General features: G+C 58.9%; 1 protein-coding gene across 5 annotated transcripts in view; it reads left to right on the top strand.

The window, feature by feature from the left end:
* The first annotated feature begins 2,579 nt into the window (after positions 1-2,579).
* PKD1 (polycystin 1, transient receptor potential channel interacting) overlaps positions 2,580-19,237 on the top strand; it is a 48,009-nt gene continuing 31,351 nt past the window's right edge. For 2 of the 5 annotated variants that reach the window (XM_082360372.1, XM_082360373.1), the window contains exons 1-2: positions 2,580-3,046; positions 19,109-19,180. In XM_082360372.1, the coding sequence (XP_082216498.1) occupies positions 2,832-3,046; positions 19,109-19,180 (287 nt within the window). In that variant the 5' untranslated portion in view covers positions 2,580-2,831. The remainder of the gene's footprint in view (positions 3,047-19,108; positions 19,181-19,237) is intronic. The other 3 variants (XM_082360371.1, XM_082360370.1, XM_082360369.1) reach the window with 2 other exon arrangements.

Below are 19,237 nucleotides of genomic sequence, written 5' to 3'. Positions count from 1 at the left end.
CTGAGTCTGCATGGGGGTGGGATGGGAAAGCATTCCAAGCAAAGGGAAGAACATGTGGAAAGTCCAGGAGGTGTGAGGCTGTAGAGAGTTCTGGAAGCCCCAAGTGGAGGTACATGTGGGCCTGTGCAGTATGCGGGGTGGTCAGGGAGGGACTCCCAGCTGCACCTGCCCAGCCCCTCTCTGTTCCTGTAGCCCAAGCCCCTGTTGACTTCTCCCCTGTAGCTGTTCCCTCAACTTCCACACACTGTGCCTCAGTTTCCTTCTACTTCTCTGGCTGTCTCACTTAGACTCCCCTTAAGGTCTCCCTCCTCCCCAACTCTAGGTTGGGGTTCCCTGCCTCTGGATTCTTCCACCTGTCCCAGGTACGCTCACCAACCCCCTTCCAGCTTCACACCCCACCTCCAGCTATGCTCTGGGTACCTTCTCAAGTGGCCCCAGCACCATCTGTCCAAAACCCCCTCCTCACCTTTCCCTCCACATCTCTCCTTCCCTGGGACATCCTCCCATCCCCCATTTTCCCCCAGCAAACAGTTTCTCCACCCATTCTGGCTCCCAACCGCCAGGCAGGGCATCATCTGAGCCTCCTCCTTCTCCCATTTCCCCCACAACCAGTCCTGAGACTGTTTCCCACTTGGGCCTCCTGCTCCTTCCCCCTCCCCTTGTCTCATCCCATCAACCCCACCTTGGCTTAGCCCCCATGCCAGTGTTTCCAAACTGGGTTCCCAAGCACTCCCTCTGTGATTCTGTGTAAAAAGGTTCATGAGTCCCAAAAGGTTTGCAGGCTTCATAATCCCTCCCTGTTAGGATGGAAGTTCCTCCTCATGTCTTACTTAAGTCCCTCCCCCAAACTGCTCCAAGATACTGATTTGGAGACAAAGGGGGTTGTGAGAACTGAGTCTTGAGAATGGACCACAGCTGCTGGAGCAGGACCATCCCCTTCCCCTACCCCAGGCCACAGGCTGGAGATCCTCTGTCTGCTCCTGGGTCGTTTGACCTGTGAGACATGGCAGGCTGTTCCCTGTTCATCCCTGGCCCGTGCCTGTGCTGGGGAACTGTTCTTCTTTGGGTCTTTCCTGGGAGCTGACTCTGAGCTGATGTGATCTTCCCCCAGCCCTAAAACGTAGGTTTACTATTCTCATTACCCAGATGAGAAAGGGAGGCATCTGGGTACTGCTTCATGCCCAGGTGAATAGCAGAGCTTCAGTGTGCCCCACAGTGGTCCTGCTTGGACTCCCCCAGCAAGTGGCAGCAGGACATGGCCCAGCACCTATGGGTTTAGTTGAGGTTTCCAACTAGCTTAAGCAGAGACAGAGCACAGAGAGGAAGCTGGGAAGTCTCAGGATGCAGCCTGATACCAAGTCTCCAGACAGTGGTACAGAGGCCTTGCTCACATGGGGGTCTGGGGACCCCCTCCCTGTGACCACTCTGTCCAGGCTCTGGGGGAGGGACTCAACTGACCAGCTTGGGTCAGGTATCCACTCGTGGCCCAATGGTCGAACAATTTTATTATTTCTTCATTATTTTAAAAGTTGAGATATAATTCACATACCATAAAATTCACCCTTTTAGGAGTACAATTCAGTGATTTTAGTATATTTACAAGGCTGTGCAATCATCACCACTATCTAATTCCAGAAGATTCTCATCATCCCCAAAAGGAACCCCACACCCATTAGCAGTCACTACCCATTCCCCCTCCCTCCAGCCCCAGGAGCCACTAATATACTTGTCTTTATGGATTTGCCTGTTTTGGACATTTTTAAATAAAGGGAATCATATAATATGTGGTCCTTTTTGTCTAGCTTCTAGCATGTTTTCAGGGTTCATCCATGTTGTTCGGCTTGGATTCTTCCCACCACGTGCGTTAGTTTCGTAATTAAATCCTGAGCACACAGAGGAACAAAATCTCCCTTGGCAGAGTCACAGCACGGCGTACATCGCGCCGTGAAAAGAAAGAGCGGGCAAACTGCGGCCGGAGCGGTAGGACGCGGGCTTCCAGGCTCGCAGAGCGCAGCCTCATGCCCAGCGGCCGGCGGGAGGCCGGGATGCTGAACTTCACCGCCCAGGTGAGGCCCAACTTGGGCGTCACCACCGTGACAGCGAGAGCTAGCCGCCACTCCTCGCCGGCGCCCTGGTAACTCCACGAGAGGAGGCGATGCGCATATAGTGAGTGCCTACTGTGTGCCAGGCGTTCTGGAAACCGCGGTGGCGGAGATGGACAGAGGCGCTGGGAGTGCATGAGCGCGCGTTAACGGTCGCTCGGAGGTACCGTCTGGTGTTTTCAGTGTTGTGACTGCTCTGGCGCTGAGTGAGGTCTGGGAGGCGCACACGCGGCGTGGAGGTGGAAGAGCGCAGACCTAGGCCGCCGCTCCCTGGGGAGCAGAGCCCGAGGCCCGGCCCACTGCTTGGTGCGAAGGGAGGAGCTCCAGACGCCCCGCCCATCTAGCCCCGCCCCACCGGCCCCCACGCTGCAGAACGAAAGGCGGAGCTTTGGGGCGCTCCGCCCTGGCGCTCGCCCCTCGCCGCGCCCAACAGGGCCGAGCAGGGGGCGGGGCCTAAGGGCGCCCCCGCCCCGCGCCGCGCCGGGAGGAGGAGGAGCCGGCGGCCGGCCCGCACTGCAGCGCCAGCGCGCGAGCGGACGGCCGTGGACCCAGAGCCGGGCTAGGGTGCCGAGCGGGCGTCGCGCAGGCAGACAGGCCGCGGCCGCCGCCAGATCCCCCTCCCGTGCCCAGCCATGCCGTGCGCGGGCCCAGCCTGAGCCGAGGCCTCCGAGGCCGGGCGGGCTCGGGGCCTCGGGACCGGGCCGGGGCCATGCTTGCGCTGCCCTGACGATGCCGCCCGCCGCGCCCGCCCGCCTGGCGCTCGCCTTGGGCCTGGGCCTGTGGCTCGGGGCGCTGGCGGGGGTCCCCGGGCGCGGCTGCGGACCGTGCGCGCCCCCCTGCCTCTGCGGCCCGGCGCCCGGCGCCGCCTGCCGCGTCAACTGCTCCGGCCGCGGACTGCGGACGCTCGGGCCCGCGCTGCGCATCCCCGTGGACGCCACAGCGCTGTGAGTAACCCGCCGCTCGCGACGCGGGCCGGGCGGTTGCCATGGCGCCCGGCGGGCGCAAGGACTGGCGGCGGCCGGGGCCCGGCGGGGCGCGGGGCGCCTGCACCCTTCGGGGAGAGGCCGGCCGGGCAGGCCGCTGGCCTGGCGGGCCTCACAGGGCGTGGGCGCGTCCCCGGCCTCTAGAAGGGGAAACGGAGTGCGGGCCAGGCCTCTCCCAGGGCGAGGCTCCAGCGCAGTGAGGTCGGCCCGACTAAATAAGGAAAACCTGGGACCGGGGCCGGCTCTCAGCCCGCCTGGCTTCAGCCAGAGGGAAATAGGAAAATACCGGATTCTGTGCAGGCGGAGACATCGCACCACCCGGTGGGGCTCCGCTAACGCCAGCTGACTGGGGGCCTGTAGCATCGTGCGGAGGCGGGGCGGGAAGGTCTCTGAAAAACACTTAAACGCTAATTAGAGACTAATAGGATGCGGCTTGGCCTGGGGGCATACCCAGCACTTGGGAGCCCAGGAGTAGGAAGCTAGGAGGTGGAGAGCTCTATCTGGGATGACAGGGAAGGCTCTCCGGAGGGGGTGGACAAGAATTTGATGGATGTGTAAGAATTGGCCTGTTACTTGAGGGGCAGGAAGGTGGGTTTAGGGGAAGGGAGGAGGGAACCATGTGTGCAAAGGCCTGGAGGCTGGACTTGGTCGAACGTGGGTGTAGGGGTACACCTCCAGTGTGGCAACTGTGTGGGGGAAGGGGTAGTGTGAGGGAGTGGGAGCAGGATGGGTGGTGGGCTGGCGTCATGAAGGGCCTCATTTGTGCAGTTTAGCGTTCTGATGTTATCCTGGCAACAGTAGAGGTGTAGCATGGCCATGAAGGGGTTTAAAACGCCGAAAAGCCATTGTCAGGTTTGCATTTTGGCAGAAATAATAACAGGCAGTCTTTATGGAGAGCTTGCCTCCAGCCCGGCCCTGTGCCAAGCTCTGGTTGTGAATTGTCACACATAACCCTCATCCTAACCCTCTGAGGTGAGGTACAGTGAAGATGCCCATTTTACAGATGAGAAAACAGCCCAGAGGTGATGGTGATGTGATTTGTCCAAGCACAAGTAGCAAGTAACAGCCAGTACATGGCAGAGGCAGGGTTTGACTGTGAGGAGCTGAGGGTTGGATTGAAAGGGATTCAGGGGACTGAGATTTTCAGATGGTTGTCCCCAGAGATGGGGACAGGCTCAGGGCCTGCTTATCCACATCCCTCCAGCCCCGTTTGGGTACTTCCAGACACCTAAGCCAGGACTCCATCACTCCCTGGCTGCATGCTGGAATCCCTTGGTGGGAGTTTAACATTCCCAGGCTTATTAAACCTGGGATTTGGTTTTGTAATGTTCCCTGGGTGACTCCAGTGTGTGGCCACCTTTTATCAGGGGGACCCTCATGGTCAGTGTTCAGATGAGTTTGGATGTTGGCGGGTGGGGCAGGGGTGGGTGCTTCTCCTGGACGGGTCTTCCTTGGGGCTTTGCTGGGGGTTGGGGCTGGGGGTTGGGGGCAACCAGGTTCTCCAGCGGCAGCGGCTGGGAGCTATGGGGCCATGCTGTCATCTTGCTCCCTGCCAGCTTAAGTGTTTGCCATCACGGCTGTCTCTGTGGAGGTGGGCTTCCGGCCTGCAGCCAGTGACCACACAGTCGTTTTGGATCCACCCCACTCCTTGTTTCTCAATGCTGTGAATAAGGTTACATACGTCTCTCGTGGGCTGAGAGCTGCTGGGGGGTCAGGCCCCAGCTCCTGCTGGTTATTCCCGCTTCCTCATCACCTGGCGGCGTGCTGGCCTCCAGGAGCTGTCCAGGAAATAAACGGTACTGGTAGCTTGGCCAGGGGCCTGCAGCAGGGTGCAGGCTCCCAGGCATAGCAACAGAGCCTGAGCCTGTTGCCTTGCATGTGTCCCCTTAGGCTCTGGTCTTGGGTTTTGGAGGTCCAGGGAGCTGGTGGCCTGGCCTGAGCCGGCAGGATTCCCAGGGTTGCTGACCCTGCAGCATGCGATGATGGAACTCTGGGAGGAGGGGGATGGGGAATAGAGGAGACTTCATGTTCTTGTTGACACTCTGAAGCTGCCTCTGGGAGATTTCCAGAGGACTGGGTGCAAAATGGTAAACTGGGCCCTTGGGTGCAAATGTTAAGGCCCCCTCACCCCAGTCCCTCAGGCCACCATCTGTGCTCTGTGGGCTGCCCCAGCCATTCTGCCTGTCCACCCTGCAAACCCCCTCCTCAGGGAGCAGGAGATGGGTGAGCCTTCTCTTCTCCAAGGGAGCAGGGCTGAGCTCAGAGATGCCAGGGAGCCTCCCGGGTGAGGGTGTGCGTGTCCAGGGGCCCCAGTACCCCTGCCCCCTGGGTGTCACCAGCAGCCTCCTCTAGCGGGCTCAGGCCTGGCGTCTCTGTCATCAGTGTCTCGCAGCCACCCCTCCATTTGAGACTCCTTGGCCAGCCTGAGGTGCGGTAGGACAGCTGTGTCCAGACTTGGGTGGGAGGACAGGGGCTGGCTGGTGGGGGATTCGGGGCCCCTGGGCCTCGGCATGCAGGATGGCCCAGGGTTCTGAGACCGCAGCCTTTCTTGGGTTAAGTGATGCTGCTGGGAAATGACAGCCTGAAAAAGATGACGTTACTCAGTAAAATCTTGTTGCTCTCCTATTTTTAAAGCTTTTATCCTGGAGAGTTTGAACATACACAAAAGTGGGAGGAATAGTGTGATGAACCTCATGGACCCACTGCCCTGTGGCCTGGCCTGCCCCTCCACACCTCCACCCCACCCCACCCCATTTTGGAAGCAAATTCCAGCCATCCTACTTTTGATCTGTAAGCATTTTGGAATGTATGGTGACACCTCGATCACACCTAAAACAGTGCATAATTCCCTGATAACTTTGCATGTCCAGTGTGTTCAAATTTGTGGTTGTCTCAGTTTTTTTAGTAGATTGAATTAGGACCCAAGTAAGGTCCACGCAGTGGCAGTGCGGTTAGTTGATGTCTTTTAAATCTCTGTGGATGTGTAGGCTTTCCTTCCATCAGTTTCCTCTTGTGCGATTTATTGAAGAAACCGGCTCTGACGGCACCTGGCTTTTGGATTGTGTCTCTGTGTGTCCCTCTGCCCTTGGTGTTCTTCCTGTACATTGATGGTCGGGTCCAGAGCTGTGTTGTATGGTGAGCCACATTTCAAGTGCTCGAGCCACAGAGCCAGTGGGCTACCGTGTTGGACGGGACGGCATAGAGAGTTCTAGATGTGACAACACTGCTCCAGGTGCTGTCAATCATTTTCAGGTGTGGTTGCTTTTGGCCGACAGCTTTTCATTTGATGTGAGCTGCTAATTTTGGCCAGGGGCCCAAAGTGGGCCTCGTACTGTCTTGTGAATGTTTGGGTCTAGGGCTAGGCTCAGAGCAGGGACTCAATAGGCACTTGGTTCGCTGATTAAAATTTTGGGGCCTTAGGGTCTTCCATTGGCTGGGGGCACCCAGGGCCTTGCCCTTCCTCGCCTGTGCCCCTAAATAATAGGGGAGTCTCTGGGAGACTCAGCCCCCGGGGCCTGCATAGGACATGGGTGTGAGGGAAAGTGGACATCGGGGAATAGACCCCTGGGCTTGGCGTGGGCCTGGCGTGTGTGTAATGTGTTAGACTGCAGGTGTCATGCACGTGGCTGCCTTGAGGGCTGGCGGGGCAGCGGAGGGGCCTGTCTCTGAGCCCTCACCAGAGGGAGGGCCTGGCTGCTGTGTGCCTGGCCCTGTGCCAGGGGTCTCCAAGGCCCACGTCTCAGGCTTTTATGACAGCGGAGCCAGTGTTAAACCAAAAGACAGATGATGGGGAGGAGGCCGTTTCGGAGGGGCTGCCTGGAAGGATCCCCAGTGTAGGTGACATCGAAGCCAAGACTCAGTGCTCACGCAGGAGTCACGCAGAGGCTGGGAGAGAGCGTCCCAGATAGAGGGGACAGCCTGGTAGAGTCTCAGAGGTGCCAGGTGATGGAGGGGTGGGAGGTGGGGACTCTATCAAGAGAGCAGGGGGGCAGCTGCTCCCCCATTGAAGGACCCAGGAGAGAAGCGTCATGATTGGCATCTTCTAGAAAGAACACTAGCTGGGGCGTGGAGACAGTGGGTTACAGGAGGCCCTGGGTGTCCTGCGTACCGAGCTGGTCTCACCCTCACATTCCCTGAGCTGCATATGATAGCTGGCACTTGGAAATGCAGACTAAGTGCACATGTAACATTAGTTTTGTGGTAAGACACAGACTGCAGATTTGTCTGAACTGTGGACAAGAGGGCACACACTGCCTTCTGTATGAGGTCCCCTGGCAGGTCAGGCAGGTGAATGGGGAGGCTTCAGCTTCATCTGTGACACCTGGGGACATGAAGGGACCAACACCAGAGCATTCCCAGTGCCAGTAACCCTCAGGAGCCAGGCAGTAGCTGGGAGCAGTGAGGACAGCCACCATCCAGGAGGGTGAACACACCTGCAAAACGACTGCAGGGTGGGGAAAACATATGCAAACCATCTATCTGATGAAGGACTTGTAGCTAGAATACATAAAAACCCTTATGACTCAATGCTAAAAAATGGGCAAAGGATCTGAACAGACCAATCTCCAAAGGAGATACACAAATGACCAATAAGCACATGAAAAGATGCTCAGTGTCTAGCTTTCAGGGAAATGCAAATCAAAATTACGGTGAGATACCATTTCACACCCACTGGGATGGCTGTCACCAAAAGACAGACAATAAGGAGTGTTGGTGAGAACGTGGAGAAATTGGAATCCTCTTGCACGGCTGGTGGGGATGTAGGATGGGGCGGCACTTTGGAAAACAGTATGGCAGCTCCTCAGAAGATTAAGCTAAGCGTAGATTTAGCATAGGGCCCAGCCATTCTCCTCCCAGGTGTATGTACACCCAAGAGACACGAAACCTACGTCCACACAAAAACTTGTACACAAGTGTCCATAGCAGCATTATTCATAGTACCTGGAAGGTGGAAACAACTCAAGTGTCTATCGAGATGAATAGATACACAGAATGTGGTCTGTTCATGAAATATTATTCAGCCATGAAAAAGAATGAAGTACTGATACATGCTACAACATGGATGAGCCTTGAAAACATGTTCAGTGAAAGAAGCCAGACACAAAAAGCCACATGTTGCATGATTGCACTGATAAGAAATGTCCAGAACAGGCCAATCCATGTAGGCACAAGCAGACTAGTGTCTACAGCTGGGATGGGGGATGGGGGTGGGGGATTGTGGGCAAGCATTGTGGGGTTTCTGTTTGGGGGGATGAAAATGTTCTGGAATTAGATGGTGGTGGTGGTTGCACAACCTTGAGAATATACTAAAAACCACTGAATTGTAAACTTTAGAAGGGTGAGCTTTATAGTATGTGAATTATAAAACAAATCTCTGGAGAAAATATCCCAGGGGTGCACCCCGCTTCCGCAGCCACCTTGTCTTCTCCACGGTTGCCATGAGTGGGGACTCTATGCTGAGCCCTTTTCTTGTGATGTGTTGCCCCAATGCAGTTGGGTTAGAACCACACTTGGTTCCATTTTACAGACCAGGAAACTGAGGCTCCCAGAGGTTGGGTCACGTGGCTGGTAGGTTGTGGCAGAGAGGTTATTTCATCAGCACGCTCTGGGACATATCCCTGGAACTGCATTCGGGGGCCTGGGGTACAGCACCAGTGACCTGCTTCGTCAGCAGACAGAGGTGACAGTGGGGGCATCCCTGAGTGCGGCTGGGGTATGTTTGAATGGGACCAGGTGGGCTCTGGACTCAGGCCCCAGCTGCTTGCCTGGCCCTGCCCTCCCCAGCCCTTCCCACCAGCTCCCTCCTTGAAATTCCCTTGGCTGTCCCTGCTCTAGTCCTCCCCACTGACTTTCTATTTGGTTCCAGGAGGGAGGCAAGGAACACAGGAGTAGGGGACTTAGGCTCTGGGTCAGACCTGGTTCACATCCCAGCTCCTCCGCTTCCTATGTGACCTTGGCTGAGTCACTCGGCCTCTCTGAGTTTCAGTTGCCTCACCTGCAAAATGTGTACCATGAGTGGATGAACCTTATGTGGTTGTGGGGCCTCAGAGGTGAGGGTGTGTGGTGCACCCACGGGACTTGGTTGATGGTGGCCACAATAGTCATAACTGTTGCCAGAGTGGCCCCCCCCAGTCCGTTCTCTGTGTTCTCAGAGCCCATTACCTTATACCCAAGCACTGAGTTGGGCCCCTAGGACCTGCCCTGCCTCAGAGCAGACAAAAAGCCTGAGGAGAGGTGCCCCTGAGCTGGTGCACATGTGCCCGTGACTGTGTTGCTCAGACCAAATGCTGCAGCAGATGGGAAACGCACAGATGAGCCTTGGGCAGGCAGGCTCCTACACACCCCTCAGCACCCAGTCCAGGAGGCCCCATGTCCAGAAGCCTTCCTGTCTCCTCTGGTCTGGCCTCAGAGGTGCCTTCAATGCAAAGCCAGGTGGCTGTTGGGATGTATCATGCCTGGCATGTTTCTCTTGTGTTTTTATCTGTTTTATGCATTTGTGTGTTCGATGCCTTCATGTGTGGATGTGTAACATGGTGAAGTTATGAGGCATAAACAGCGCTGTGAGCTCTCGTGTACACCTTGTTCTGTGCCCTGAGCTGATGAGGCACCATTGGAATCTGCGCACACTCGAGCTGCTCAATGCTCCCCATGGCTGCCCCGCTCACCGCAGCCCTCGTGTTGTCCCTTGAGGAGCTGACCGATGCTGGCGCTTTCGGGGCAGGTGTGCCCAGCGTGCGCAGACTCGGTCTCCCTTTCCCGGATCTCTGCAGGCCCGTCCTGTGGCTTCCGTCTCGGAGGTTAGGTTCGGTCTCCTCTCCGGCTGCTCTGCCGTCTTGTGACAGCTGGTCGGGTGGCGGTGCCACCGCCTTCGCCCCCCACCCGGGGGGCCTGTGCCGTGTGGGGACCCTGGCTCCCAAGGGGGACCCCGGCTGGGGTTTGGTTTCAAGTGAGGAAGCCATTTTGGACGAGACACACATTTTCCTTTCCGGAGCACTCTGCGGTGGCCAGCGCCACAACGGGAACCCAGCCGGGCCCAGCCCACCGAGTGCTGGAATGAAAACACCCCGCTCTGGCCGCGCTGTCTGGTGTGGCGGCCGCCGCCTGGGATGGGTGCGCTGGGGCTCACTCTCCGTGCTGGCCGGCCAGGCCGCGTGCCTTCAATCTCGCTGCCGGGCAATCGCAGCTGGAAAATGCGGCTCACGTCCTTTCTTCCCGGAACACCTCGTTCTTTATGGCTTGGCAGCTGTCTCTGCCGAAGGGCCCGGTGGTACCCAGCCGCCCGTACCAGGGAGGGGGCTACGTTTGGGGGCCACCGTGGGCAGGGCTCTTTCTCCCTCTGAGGTGCCCATGGGCCCAGGCCTGGCAAAGTGTGTCCCCAGTTCTAGCAGGCCTGGAGTCCACTCTGGGATCCTATGGGGCTGCCCTGGAAAGGGCTCTGTCCTGAGGCGGGGCAGAAGCCAGCCTTGCCTTTTGGCTGAGGTGAGGAATGAGGGCCAGTGCTCTGGGCAAGGCTAAAAGCACCTGGGACCTCCAGATCCTGCACCTCTAAACTGAGCCCTGTAGCCCAGTGGCCGTGCCCAGCGGCCGACTGGGTGACGGGATTGCTGGCCACGCTGGATGATGCTTCTGCCCCTGGAATTTTGGAGGCCATGTGCCGGCTCCCAGGCCAGGATGGGGAGAGCCCCGGCTACCTTTCTCCCTCACTGTGCGGACTCTCGGGAGTGACCACAGGGTGAGGAGGGCAGCCTCCTGGAGCCTCAGCATTTCCATCTGTAGAAGGGGTCGGCGCAGCCCCTGCCCTGGCTGGCTGTGATGGGCCAGAGTGCAGAGGGACATCCCAGCTGAAGGCAGCACCTGGGTGCCAGCGTCCCTGGGTACTGGTCCTTTTCTTCCCCTTGCCCTGAAGAGTGGCCCCCAATCCCCAGGTGCAGGTGGAGGGGCAAGCTGGGCCCTCTCCTGGGAGGGTCCCCTCTTTCTCAGCCCCTTGCCACCCCCCCACCCCGGTCTTATTAATGCCCTGACGGCAGCTGCCTCTTTGTAGGCTGATCTGGGAAGGCCCCTCTTCGGGGCTCCCTTCCTTGTCCCGGCCTGTGGTTCCAGGGGGTTCCTGGGCAGGGGATGTCACCACACCAGACGCCTGTGTCTCATCCTGGTGACGATTCAGTTGTGGGATGACCACGCCTGGTGAGGGAGCCCATAACATGCTCAGGGAAACACAGGCCACCTCCTATTCCGACGCCCTGGGACAAGGCGCCAGGGGGCTCTCGCAGGCCTTTCCCTGTCTTTGAGGTCCAGACCCCCCTTCTCTGGGCCCTAGTTTGGCGCCAGATGGAGGTGGGTGGCTCAGGCTGGCCCCTCCATGCCCCTTGCGCCAAGAGCCTGCCCCCTGCCCACCCCTGCAGCTCACCCTCTCCGCATGTTTTTCTTCAGATCGGCTCTCTCTCCAAAACTTGAATTCATTAATTTAAACATCATCATTTCCGCCCCTGGAAGCCAGCCTCTCTCACCATAAATAGAAGGGAATGAAGACAGAGTGAGGTTACTAGACTCAAACTGACCCACCCCGTCCCGCTGCCAAAAGGAGCTGTTACCGCGGCGTTGAGTGGGGGCACTGGGAGCCGAGCGTGTGGGTGGGGTCTGGACCAGCCTGTGGGGTCCCAGGGCGCCGGGACCAGCCTGTGGCCTCTCATCCCTTCTGCCTCAACCTGGCTCCTGAGGGGATGTGTTGGGGGTCCCCCGTGGCTGGGCTGAAGGAAGCCTGTTTCCCTGGAGCCCTGGGGCCTCCATGGAGAGGACAGGGCAGCTGAGGCTGCATTTCTGGAAGCCCAGAGAGAGCGGGAAGCAGGAGCCCTGGGCCTCGGATGGGGAGTGGGGGGCCTTCTCCTGCTGCAACTCTGTCCTGTCCTGCCAGAGGGAGGAGGCAGCTGCTGGCTCGGGCAGAGTGGTTACGTAACATCTGCAGGCGGCCCCTCCGGAGCCCATTCCCCCCCAAGCCCTGTTTCCAGCGTGGCGGCCAGCGCCGGGTGGGGTGCTGGGCTGGGGCCTGGTGCTCGCCTCCACTGCTGACCATATGCGTCTGGAATGTGCAGATGTTTCCTTGGGGGCTCCGGCTGGCCCCCAGACCTCGCCTGGCATCTGGACTGGGGAGTAGGCACCCTGGCCACTCCCCTGCCTTGACAGAGAAGGAAACTGAGGCTGCTCGGGGCTGCAGGGCAGGGTCCTGGCTTATCTGTGGCCTCTGTTTCCTCAGCTCTAGGAGGCACTGCCCTTGGAGCCACCCAGGGCTCAAAAACGACCCTCTCCTTGGCCTCCACCTTACACACCTCTTCCCACTCAGGTTTATCTAACAGCCCCCTCCCCATCTCTCCCTGCTGGGCCCTGAGACACCCTTCCCTGCCCCTCTGCGAGAACTAGGATGTGAGCAGGGGCTGGATGCAGGGGCTGAGCCCTGTGTGGGGAGGACAGGGGGAGCCACCATTGTCCACAGGATGGGGGGCCCCTTAGCACCTTCCGCTGGACACCTCCAGCTTGGTGGTGGAAGCAGAGGTTCTCCCCCACCCCCAGCTCCTGCTCAGAATAGGAAAGATTGGAGCCAGAAGGACACACTCCCCCGGGAGGCTGGATGTCTGATTTGGAAGGCCGGGGGAGTTGGGGCAGCCCAGTGCCGGGGGCAGACTGGGCTCTCCAATGGCAGCTGGCCACTGTGGGAAGAGGAGAAGGAAGGCCCAGGTGTGGGGGCAGAACAGGGGTCTTCACTCCTCCCCCAACACACCTGTCTCGGGTCAGGAGAGGGAACAAGAGGGGACGGGCCAGGTATGAGAAAGCCCCCATCTCCATCCAGTGCTGTGGGCTAACCTGGTCCCTGGTGCCCAGGGAGGTGACACGTTGTCTTGTGCTGTTGTGGGTGTGTGCCTGTCCCCAGGTGGTGTGTGTGGTCCCCAGGTCACCCCTCCCCCTGAGCTGGCCTGACCCCTCCAGCCTTGGGGTCCCTGGAAGTTGCTGGCTTGGGCCTTGGAGGGGTCTGGGAGGGTCCACATGGCCAGAGGGTGGACCCTGCTTGGCCTAGGACCTCTTGGGTGCTGACTCTCTTCCCAGTGGGGGCTGGCCGCTGTGGTGCTTAGCCAGCCTCTGCTGCTTCTGCCAGCTCTGCTGGGCTCCTTGCGCTCCTTTAGGTGGCTCCCTGGGCTTGCTGTGTTCCCCACCGCCCCGCTTTGTAAGACGGAACCTGAGTGGGGGGCAGGGCGTCAGTGACTATGATGATGTCACCGGGGGGGGGGTGCAGTGGAAACCCGAGGGGCTGGGGGTGGGGTGGGGCTGGCCCACAGCAGCCTTGGCATTCCCCCAGAACAGTGACGGCAAAAGCAGATGGAGAGACTTACCTGGTGGCACAGAGGTTAAGAATCCGCCTGCCAATGCAGGGGATATGGGTTCGGGCCCTGGTCCGGGAAGATCCCACATGCTGCGGAGCAACTAAGCCCGTGTGCCACAACTACTGAGCCTGCGCTCTAGAGCCCGTGAGCCACAACTACTGAAGGCCGCGTGCCTAGAGCCCATGCTCCGCAACAGGAGAAGCCACCGCAGTGAGATGCCCGCGCACCGCAACAAGGAGTAACCTCTGCTCGCCACAACTAGAGAAAGCCCGTGCACAGCAATGAAGACCCAACGCAGACAAAAAAAAAAAAAAAAAAAAAAAAAATCATAAAAAAAAAAAAAAAAGACTCCACCTGCTAATGCAGGGTACACGGGTTTGATCCCTGGTCCGGGAAGATCCCACATGCTGTGGAGCAACTAAGCCCATGCGCCACAACTACTGAGCCTGCGCTTTAGAGCCCGCGAGCCACAACTACTGAGCCCATCTGCCACAACTACTGAAGCCTGTGCGCCTAGAGCCCATGCTCTGCAATAAGAGAAGCCACCACGATGGGAAGCCCGCGCGCTGCAACGAAGAGTAGCCCCACTCACCGCAACTAGAGAAAGCCCACGCGCAGCAACGAAGACCCAACGCAGCCAAAGATAAATAAATTTATTTTTTTAAAAAAGCAGATGGATATGTGGAAAAGTGGCTGTTCAGGGCCTTGAGGCTGGGTGAGGACTCCACCAGTGTCTGCCTCCAGAGCCCCTCCTCCAGTGTCCTCTCTGTCCCCCCCGCCACACTGTTACCCGTGGCACGCCCCTTACGGATGTTCCCAGGCAGCCCTAGCCTGTGGTGGTGCACCTGGCTTTTGTCCTGGTTCTGCCTTCAGGCTGCAGGAGCTTTGCCGGGCAGGGTCTTTCTCTGCACCATGGGCCCTGACCAGGCCCAGGTGAGTCCTGGGGAGAAGGGGCTCCCTGGGGCTGGGAGCATGGGGAGCACGTGGCCAGCACCCATGACGGGGTGAGGCTGTCTTTGTCAGTCAGGGGGAAAGCCTCCCGGGGGCAGCTGGGCCAGGCCAAGATAGAAGACTTAGCTGGGCCCAGGATGGCCAAGAGCCATGGGCCAGTAAGGCCAGGGATGATGGTGTCCTGCCAGGGTGGGCGCTGGCTGGGACACTGAGGTAGACCCGGCTCCCTCCTCCTGCCCTGGTTTTTCTGGCACCGCAGATGGCTCCCAGCAGCTGCCGCTAATGATGGATTTTCCAGAAAATGGGATGTGGAAAAACATTGTAGGGATTTTCCTTCTTTCCTCTTCTGCTTGAGGCCCTGGCTGGGGAGCTGTCCCTGGTGCCCCTGGTGGGTGTCTCATGCCTGCACTCACCCTTGTGTCCCACTGTCCTCCAGTCCCCGTCTCTGGATCATCTGACTGCCTAGGGCTTTTGCTTCTGGGCCCCTGCAGCCCGGCTTCTCAGAGGCACGGATTCCACAGCTGTCCTCCCTTTAGCCTCAGAGGAGCCCCTGCTTGAGTCTAACTGAAGTTTCTCATGGCACAGCCGTCCCCACTTGGGGCATTGTACTTGACATTGGGTGGAGTCTGTCTGCCTTTCCCTGGTCTCCTGGCCTGCCTCACCCCACCCCGGGGATGGTGTGGGTGCCCCAGCAGCCCACCTCTGGGCACACATGCTCGTGTGCAGTGGTAGAGGGCCTTGGCCTGTACTGGGAGACACCATGTGTGTGTGTCTCTCTCTCATTTTTTTTTTTAAAGCATATGAGACTGTCCCAAATTGTTTATTAGGTAGGAGTTTTACAAGCATTGCTTCCGTTAGCAGTATCAGCAGTGCTGGAGAGCGTTGCGCCTTCTCCAGGCTGCACGGCGAGAGCCCCACCATGCTTTGGTGATCCGCTGGGTGTCAGGATTCCTTCTTGTAGCTTTATGGAACGGATCAATGAGGATAAACTCAAAGAATTTGTATGTGGAATCTTCGCCAACCGTTAAGAATCCAGGGCTCTGCGGCCGTGCATTGGCATCCTGCTCGCTCCTCAGCAACAGACTGAAGGCTTTGAGTGAACTTCAGCGGCTTAACACAGTGATGCGCAGGTGCCATGGGCTCCCTTAGGCCTGGGCGGCTGCAGCTGCCATGCCACACGCAAATCCCATGTCTCCCATATCCTGCTGGGCCTGGTCTCCCAGTCTGTGTGCTGGATCGGCCGGCTGGGGTTGGGGGGGTTACTGCTGTGGAGGGCACGGTGCACCCCGGAGGAAGGCCGACTGCTGCCTCCCCCACTGCTCTTGGCTTGCTTGTGAGCACCCAGTTTGGCTTACCCAGTGGCACCGCCAGATGGAAGGGGGGAGCTAGGCTCCGTTGCGAGGGGCAGAGGTGACCCTGCCAGAGGGTCCCGTCACTATGTCCCCTGACCCCCAAGGACCTCTCTGCTCCTGGAGTTCCTGGGACCCATGCTCTGGGCGTGTGCTCCCTGTCGCGCAGCCCTTGGGGGAAGGGACCTGCGTGTGCGCGCGCACACCCGCCAGTATCCAGATGGGAAACCCAGCTGCTCAGTGAGGTTGTCCGGGGCGCCTGGCTCGGGCGAGTCGGGGCGGGGCTCCGGCCCTGAGCCCACTGTCAGTGGACAGTGCCGCTTCTTGGAGTGGAGGAGGCCTTGCTGCCCTGACCTCCCAGGTTGGTGTGGGTGCTGGCCCCCCTTGCCCAGCCCCTCGCCGTCTGCTCCCCTCTGAAGCCCCCGCTCTAGGTCCCGCTGGGCATCCTGTCTGCCCCCGCCTGCACCGACTTTCTCCTGCTTGAAGAGCAGAATGAAAGTGTGGGAAATGGAGGGGCCTGCCTGCTCTCAGGAGTGGGGTTATTACCGTGCACCCCTCCAGCGCTTTCTTTAGTTGAGTTTGAACAGTCATGGGGAGCGGGGGGACTGCATCTTGCAGCTGCGTTTCTCCTGCCTCTGTGGCTAAGCGGGGGTGTGAGCCACACCTGCTGACCAGCTCCTGTCACATCTCATGGGCGAGGGGAAAGACGGCTGTGCCTCGGGGCGTGCATGTGGCTGTGCTGGTGCCCAAAGCAGTCGGACTCTCAGGGCATGCAGCATTACTGGGTGGCACCCACACTGCCGTTTTGCGCTTGTTGCCGGGATAGAGCCTTTGCCAAACCAGGTGTCCCCCCAGCCTGCACGGTCAGGCCACTGGTCAGAGCAGCGGTGGGGCTGCAGGTCCTCTGGGCTGAAGCCTCCGTCCCCATCTGGTCCCAGCAGGAGCTCCAGTCGCAGCCCTGACCCTGTGGGACCCCCGTCCAGTCTCAGAGGTCCCGCTGCTGGAAGGACCCTGCCCCTTGCAGCTATGTAGCTCTTTTGACTGTGCCTGAGGTTCTACTCACAGCCCCTCTTGAGGAAGCCTCCGATTCAGGGGAGAACTTTGGTCTTGCCCACCTTTGCCCACCTACTGCCTGTACCCTCCTGCCTGAGGCCTTATGATTTGGAGGCTGCCTGTGGCCTGCTGCCTCCCCAGGCAGGCTGCAGCCAGCATCAGCTGAGCACGTCATGTCCACATGCCGTCCGCTCAGCGCCAAGTCTCCCGATGGCTGCCCCCTATGCAGAGGGAGAGACCGGGCTCCCAGGGGTTAGCTGAGTGTGTCCACAGTCCCCCTTTCCTCACCCCCTTGGTGGGGGCCGGAGGGGGACAGGAGCCCCTTTGGGCCTGGCTTCCCTCATGTCACCTGCAGTCAGGTGGTGCCCTTCCAGAAGTCCCCCAGGTGGCCACCTGGCTGTGTTGGAAGTCAGATCACGTGAGCAGCCCGACTGAGAACTGGCCCCCAGCCCTTGGCCCCCAGCCAGTATTTGGGTATAGGTGGCCATGAGGCCCCATGTGGATAGCAGGTCCCCAGGAAGGAGCAGTGGTCAGGGGCTGGGGTGGGGGCCATTTCCTGAGCCTCATTCCGGAAGTGGTCCTGGACATTGAGCCAGGCAGAGGTATCATACCAGGCATCCCAGCATCACCCCTGGGCATGGTCTTGGGGTCTGGGCTGGCACTCAGGCCCCTGGCTTCCAGGAGGGCCTTGTCTTCACACCAGCCAATTCTTATTAAGTTCTTGCTGTATGTGGGGCAGCGGGAGAGAGCAAAACCCATTCCAGAGGGTGGCTGATGGAGCTGGGCTTCAGGAAACCCCTCAGGCTGCCACGGGAGCTTGGATTAGAGGGACTGTGAAGGCTGGGCGGGTGCCCGGGGATGGGGGTCTGGACCAGGCTGTGGCTTGGGTAGGGTGGGGGAGTCTGAATGTTTTAGGAGCTGGGTTGACAGGACCTGGAGACAGATAGGCCTGGAGGAGGCATTGACAGACCTTTGGCCTCTGTATGACTGGGTGGTCATCAGTGGGAAGGGCAGGCCTGGTGAGAGGCATTCTGGGGACATCAGAGGGCCAGAGTGACACCTGGAAGGGCAGAAGCTCCAAGGGTGGGAGGCCCAGGCCTCGTCAGTTTGGAGACTATGGCAGGAGGTGTAGACCTGTGGGAGCACAGGGAGGCCTGGGGGGAGCGGCGACTGGAGGTGTCCACTGAGTCAGGCTGGTCCGGGGTCCCTGCCCAGGAGGTGGACAAGCCAGGCGACTGGCCTCCACCTCTATGCCGGGCGGGGAGGTGGAATTGTTGGCTAGAGAGTGTATCCTCGGAAAGACTAGCGAGGGGCTGGGGTCATGTAATCATTGGAGTGTAGTCACTGGTGTGTCACCACCACGTCACCTGCATTGGGGGTGATGGTAGACAAAAAGTGCTGTTGTGCTGTTTTCATTGGTCTTTCTCCAGTTGTTATGAGACCGGATGTTTTTCTGTGTATCTGTGACATTTGTATATTTTTCGTTAATCTTGCCTATTCTTATCTTTGGCCTTTTTTTTTCCCCTGGAGTAGCTTGCTTGCTTTATGGTTTGTTAACAGCATATGTGGAAGGGGGATTATGGGCCTTTAATCCATCATCTAAATTGCTAGTGCTTTTCCCAGCTTGTAGTTTGTTTTCTGATTTTATGATATTTTGTGTGGAAGTTGCATGTTTTTGTGCAGTTGGATCTTTCGGCTTTTGATGTTTTATTTCTGCTCATAGTTTCATGCTTTGAGAACCTGTGACTCTTCTCCCGTGTCTTGCACTGTGTTCGGTTCTCTGATATGGTTCTGTTGAGCTTGAGGGCCTGGGATTATGGAGATCCAGCTCTAACTCTGGTGCCCAGACCCCAGAGACTTAGCACAGGCTGTCAGTACTGCTCTGCTATGGGGTCGTCGACCAGAGCCCCCTTCCCGTTTGTGTGGTCTGTGCCACATTCCCCCCACCCTCCAGCTGGTAGCAGCTGGGCCCCTGGCCCTGGAAGCCCCTGGGCTGCCTTGTGTGCTCTGAACCGTGTGTGGAGGGGTGAAGCCTGCCCTCCATGGTGCAGTCCTGCTGGGCGAGGGGGCAGGGGGTGGGAGGGGAAGGGGCAGGGCATGGATGGAGTGCTGAGGGGCCAGCTCTCTCCTGCCTCGGGCTCTCCAGATGAGAGTTCGTTCAGGTCTTCCACCTCTGGCCCTGGGAAGAGGGAGCTCAGAGGGTGGGAGGCTGCAGCTGGAGAGCATCTGAGGTGGGCCCGGGTGGACTTTGTGCCCTGCCTTGGGCCCCAGCACTGACCTGCAGCTGCTTTGCTCTCTAGAGATGTCTCCCACAACCTGCTCCGGGCGCTGGACGTCGGGCTTCTGGCGAACCTCTCGGCGCTGACGGAGCTGTGAGTGTCCCCTCCAGGGCCGCTGTGGGATTCCACGCAGTGGGCAGGTGGCGGCTG

The sequence above is a fragment of the Balaenoptera borealis genome (assembly GCF_965194805.1).
Source record: "Balaenoptera borealis genome assembly, chromosome: 16".
Lineage (NCBI taxonomy): Eukaryota > Metazoa > Chordata > Mammalia > Artiodactyla > Balaenopteridae > Balaenoptera > Balaenoptera borealis.
The sequence above is the reverse complement of the archived record's forward strand: the minus strand, read 5'-3'. Positions and strand labels throughout refer to the sequence as shown.